The 6,046-nt window shown below is 32.8% G+C and overlaps 1 protein-coding gene across 1 annotated transcript; it reads right to left on the bottom strand.

Moving 5' to 3' along the window:
• Nucleotides 1-3,401: 3,401 nt before the first annotated feature.
• Nucleotides 3,402-5,267, bottom strand: LOC145073227 (UDP-glycosyltransferase 76G1-like). The gene is made up of 3 exons (XM_079019787.1): nucleotides 4,712-5,267; nucleotides 4,490-4,588; nucleotides 3,402-4,402 (listed from the first exon to the last, which is right to left on the bottom strand). The coding sequence occupies exons 1-3, from the start codon at nucleotides 5,226-5,228 to the stop codon at nucleotides 3,528-3,530; spliced, it is 1,491 nt and encodes a 496-aa protein (XP_078875913.1). The 5' UTR covers nucleotides 5,229-5,267; the 3' UTR covers nucleotides 3,402-3,527.
• Nucleotides 5,268-6,046: the final 779 nt, after the last annotated feature.

Below are 6,046 nucleotides of genomic sequence, written 5' to 3' on the forward strand. Positions count from 1 at the left end.
TTATGACACTTGTCATTTCATGATATTTTTGAAATTAAATAATATCCACATGTCAATTTTAGGTTTTTCTAGCTTTTAAATTAAAAAAATCACATAATACTTGTATATGTAAAGTATTAAATGTAATAAATATGATAGTAATTGTAATTAATACGTTTTTTCTTTTCTTATTTTAAAATTTTATTTAAAAAAATATTAAATGTTTACATTTTAATATTTAATTTTTTTAATCAACCCGTGTAATACACGGGTTTTACATCTAGTATATATATATATATATATATATATATATATATATATATATATATATATATATCCCAAAAATTATCGACACAAAATAATATTTTTTTTCCCAAAACACTTGGAATTGTTTTTAAACGGTTGTTTCGAATAGCCTAAATGAGGGGTATTGCACACAACCCTCACCCTTCTTCTCCTTGACCTGCAGGGGCGGAACACAGACATTTTAACCGGAGGGGCCGAAACCGGTATTCAATATTTTTTTTTATTTAGATGTAGACTATGTAATATAATTTACTAATAGTAAACAAAATAATAAATTATAATCACAATCTATAACTATATTTCGATAAAAAAAATAAACTAATTATTTCAACTTTAGTAAAATTTATTTTTCAAAATTAGTAATTATATATTATTGGCAATTAGCATAACAAACATTAAATAACATTAAAAATAGTACAAACTTATAGCGTAGGTCTTTCGAGAAAAAAACTCATGATAGCCTATCTAGTTCTATTAAAAGTAGTACATCCTAGCTAATTCTTTAAAAATTGTGCATAAAACGTCACTTTTGAGGGAGAGAAATGTGAAGAAAGAGATAACATAAAATATTATTGATCCGCTTCAGTAGAAAGCAACGACAATTGAGGTAGTGAGGCCTGAAAGCAACGGCAATGGAGGTAGTGAGGCCTCACTGAGATGTAATGTAACGTACGATGGAGAAAGCCCTCCGGCGGCGGACTGCAGAGGTCGATTTCGGAGTTGTTGGTCGCTTGAACGGATGAGGTGGGAGACATGGATCAACAGAGGAGGACAAAAGAGAGCTAGTAGTGAGCATTCCAACGGTAGTGATATATCCTAGTTGGAAGTCCGGCGGTAGCTATGTTTTCCAGTGAGAAATCGTGTTTATTTATTTTTTTATTTTTTTCGGCAGAGAGACGAGTTTTATTCTATATCTTCTGAAGTTCGATGTGAATAGACTGGATATCAATATAGTTTTTTTTTTCCTAATTTATTAGAATTCTAAATTTACTCAAATTCGTTTTGATGTTTTCAAATTTAGTTAAATGTGTTAATTATTTATTTACCTTCCGTTTGTTGGATTGTTATGAGATTATCAAATATCAAATATTATTGTCTTTCTGGTTTAGAGTTATTTATTTAAAATTGCATATAGTATATCATGAACATAGGGGCCAAATGGTTAGTCAACAAATAAAACCAAACTTTTATATATAACATTAGTATTAAGGAGGTTAGAAATCAGGGGGGCCATGGCCCCCTCTAGCCCTATAGAGGATCCGCCTCTGTTGCAAATTGCATCTTTTTCTTGGATAATAGGAGTTTTCAAATGTAGCCGGTTCAAACTAGAGCACTTCGAGATTCATTTATCTCATGGAAAAATAAAAAAACACGATGTTCTCTCGATTATCTACATCTACATAGATTGAGTATCATAATATGGTGGTGACTAATTGCTAGATTATTTTGTGACATTGACTACTAATAGAACTGAGTGTTGATGTTTTTCAACGCACTCCCGTACATCATGAACGAAATATATTGTAGTCACATTGTTAGTTTGAGGGGATAATCAGCATATTTATATTGGGTCATCACTTTTGTATTAAGCTTTTATATATTTAGCCTTTTAGACAACTTAACCGTAGTGTATTTCCAATCTATTATCTTGTTTAATTTTTATCATAATTACATAATTTTAATAGTCTAACAATAAAATTTTGTTCTCAATCTTTAATAAAATTGAATTGCTATATCAAGTCACATTAATAAGTATTGTGTAACAATTAATTAAGTTTTTCTTTTTTACGTCAAATAAAGACTTGAAATTATTTTATCTGATCATTCTGATGTCCAAAAAATTTTTTAGAGGGTTTCTCGTTACCACAACCTTTTTTGGACAGTACCTACACTTTTTGATTGATTTATAGCAAATATTTAAGTCTCATAAGATTTTGAATCATTAAATATAATATTTTAAAAACCGGTTTAAACCGACCGGTTAAACCGGTTGGGCCGGAAATCGGGAAAGATAGCGGTTCAACCATCACCGATTTTATGTTTATTTCTGAATCGGATCGAATCGGTAGTTTTTTACAAAAATCCAGTTGAACTGGTTCAATTAAACCAGTTGAACCGGTTAAATTAAATAAAACACATGAATCGAAACTTTTTGCATAATAAATTTTGGTAGTTTTTTCACATTTATTAAACATTCTATGAATAAAAACACATGATAATGTTATAAAGTTTTGATGCATTTATATTTTTCTAGGACTTTATTTTCTTTTTAATGCACATTGACTGATGTAAAACTTATGGTTATGAGTTATTTTAATGTATTTAGAATGATCTACAAGTTGTTTTTATGTGTATTTTAATGTTTGAACCTGTGGACATCATATTCTTGATTTGTGTATGTAGGTATGTGTACGCAAATACGAAAAAAGATGAAAATTATAGAAACCGGTTACTCAGCGGTCGAACCGGTTGAACCGAAAATCAGTCACCATTTTGGTTCAATTAAAAAACCGGTTTGTTTCGCTTAGTTTGCCGCTTGAGTGCTGAAAATCCCAAATTAACCGAGATCATAAGGGCATCCGGGTTTAACAAGGGCTCAATAAACTAATATTAAATAAAATATATGAGAGAGATTGTGTATTTCAATCTCTATTGAAATGCATCATACATATTTTAGTGAAAAATAATGACTTTTTTTAAGAGCGAAATCAAATATATAGGGCGTGTTTGACAAAAATAGTTGTTAGCTAGAAGCGGTTAGCGGGTAACAGGTAGCGGAAAGCTGTAGTTTTTATTTGTTATATGAGTGTTTGACAAAAGTAGCTGAAAGCTTTTGAAATATATAAAATTAAATAAAAGGACAACTGATTAAAAATAAATAAATATATAATTATATTTTTAAAGGTAATTATGGAAATTTATTTCAAAAGCACAGTAACGTTTTGTTAAACGGTATATGAAATAGCCTTTAGATTTATAACGTTTTGTTTAACCTAAAAGTTAAACCTTTGTATTGTCAAACGAAATTTTTTGTTTAAACTAGACGTTTTGTCAAAAGCTAGAAGCTAGAAAGCTCCCAAACGTTTCCAAAAACTCTGGGCGAAGCACACTCATAGTTCTTTCTCTTATTTGTCACTCCATTAAAATCTTCTAAGAGTTCAGTAGATCACTAATGACCTAACATTAGGAATACAAAAAGTTACAAGTTACATATTCTCTACATCAAAATGAACTTATATGGATTATAAGGAAGAGATGTAACCAACAAGAGACCCTAAAGATTCATATGAAGACCCTCCCTTCATTAAGCTAACATTTACCTTTTCCTTCAAACACATTGCCCTCTCTCTAATACCTTCCCTTTCTTCCTCCACCATTACTCTTCTTATTGTACCTTCTATCTCTTCTCTCTCCCACCCATTTTCCAGGTAAACCCCGACCTTGAGAACATCGCTTACAAATCTTGCATTTATTGGTTGATCACCCCAAAACGGCGAACAAATCATAGGAACACCTTCACAAATACTCTCCAATGTCGAATTCCATCCACTGTGAGTCCAAAATGCCCCAGTTGCTCGATGAGCTAATACTTCTTGTTGAGGAGCCCATTTCACAATACGTCCCCTTTCCCCCACCAGATCCAAGAACCCATCAGGTAACCCTTCGATCCATTCTGAACCTTTAACGAATCCTTCACGCATCACCCACAAGAATTTCTGCTTGCTACTGGCCAAACCATGAGCGACCTCCATGAAATCTTGTTTCTCCATTTGAGAAGCACTACCGAAACTTATGTATAGTACTGAATTAGGTGCTTGTTCGTCTAGCCATGTGAAAAAGCTTCTGTCGGGTTTTAGCAAGCTGCTGAATGACGCTGGAAAGTATTTATGAAATGGACCTATCAGGAAAGACGGAATAGGAAACTCTTTATGGATCTTTTCAAGTTCGGGTTCTTCAAGTTCCTTGAAGGAGTTCCAAATGATTCCTGAAGATGCCTTTGTTTGTTTCACCATGTTAGCTAGTATTTTCGCTGATGGATCTGTCTGGCCTTTGATTTTCATCTTTGAGATGTCTTTCACTTTAAGAACTGGAATCTCCAGCACTCGTTCTTCCAAATCTAGAAGATAATGAAAAGAACTAATGAGATATTGAGATAGAATCTGATACACTAATGAATAAATATATTCAAGATTCATTTGTTTACCCTTCACTGACTTGCTACTTCCAGCTTTCTTGAATTTATTTTCGTCGCTGGCCAATATGATATTCTTCAGATCTGAATCTATAATCTCTTCATCAAAAACTGTAGAGAAATAATCATCAAGTTATGATATTTGGAAACCAGTTTAGTTTATGAATTATGATCATTAATTTCCTGGAGATGTATATATATAGAGAGAGAGAGAGTAAGAGAGAGAGAACATACGGCTGTTGACTTGTTTAAAGTAACCCTGATCATCAAGAAATGGTACGGAAGCAAAAACAAGAAAACATAACAAGCTACTTGTCCTTAAAACAATCCTCGGAAGCTTAAGACTATCTGCGACTGATTGAGTGAAGTACCAAAGTGCGTCAGTGATCAAACACACAATAGGCTCTTGTTCTTGTTTTGAAGCCATTAACATCTGATCCAACTCTTGGCGAAGGCTCTCGTCACCATATTGATTCAACAAAACGACACCCGAAAGGATATCACCGGCACCTCGGGATCCTAACTTGGAAAGATTGTTGATTTTGGGATCGTTATCAAGAATGGGTCGAAAGGTGAAGTGAGGGTAATTTGATGTGTATGCTGAGTTGAAGTTAGTGTGAAGGATTGTGATCGAGAAGCCATTGGAGTGAAGTATATTTGCAAGTTGAAGCATAGGATTTATGTGGCCTTGAAATGGGATCGGAAAAAGGACCACCCTTTGCCGCCGCCGCCGGCAGCCACTATTGTCCATTGAGAATAAGCTTCTTACTTCTTAGAATCAGATTTTTAAGGCAATTGTTTAAGTATTACGTATCAAAGTGAGTCAAGTGACTCATTGTTGACTTTACGAATAAAGTTGGAGTGTGCATAAGAGCCCAAAACGCTTAACGCTTAAGTGAGCAAGCTGAAGAGCCCAGTAGAGTTTGTAGTATTCAACTTTTCTTATGATTTTTTTTTGTTACACCCATCTTTATCTTCTAGTTTATATAAATGGTAACAATCTATTTGATATAAATGTTATTTTGCTATCTAAAGCTGCTTCAAACTTAATTCTTGAATCATTGTGCATTTTAAAAGGCAAATTACAAGAAAAATGACAGCGTACGTCTTTTACAAAAGTTTTTGGAATAAGTTCCAACTCTTTATGGTATTTAGACTTTAGACCCTAAAACTTATTAAAATTGCCTTTTTAGTTGTTTGTTTCTTTTTTCAGAACGCTATAATGGTGGTTTTCAGTGGCCGAGAGTCTTTTATATACAAGCCTATAGGGTATTAAACCTTTTAATTTATATGAAATTAAAGCCCATACCAAAGTAACTAAGCCCAACGTCCACTTATTGAGACATGATTACAAAGGGATGATTAGAGAGTCATCTTAGCGGTTTCAGACCGGTTTTAGATTAGAACCTGTTTCGAAATAATATGTATTTTTTTTTTTTGAGTGGTCATTTTTGGTCTGATCTCGTGGTCTTTGTGGGTGTCTTTTTCGATTCATTTTCGGTTTTCTTGTTTTAATTTGAAGTAATATGTGATTAAAATTGACACATTACGATTTAATAAAATTGATTC

The sequence above is a fragment of the Lactuca serriola genome, chromosome 9 (assembly GCF_051521515.1).
Source record: "Lactuca serriola cultivar US96UC23 chromosome 9, Lser_US96UC23_V15, whole genome shotgun sequence".
NCBI lineage: Eukaryota > Viridiplantae > Streptophyta > Magnoliopsida > Asterales > Asteraceae > Lactuca > Lactuca serriola.

Excerpts from the sequence above, each read along its gene's own strand:
- LOC145073227 (XM_079019787.1), bottom strand. The coding sequence starts at position 5,228 with ATGGACAATAGTGGCTGCCGGCGGCGGCGGCAAAGGGTGGTCCTTTTT. Across the intron at positions 4,589-4,711 it reads CTTTAAACAAGTCAACAGCC|TTTTTGATGAAGAGATTATA; the intron begins GTATGTTCTCTC and ends ATTTCTCTACAG. Across the intron at positions 4,403-4,489 it reads AAGTAGCAAGTCAGTGAAGG|ATTTGGAAGAACGAGTGCTG; the intron begins GTAAACAAATGA and ends ATTATCTTCTAG.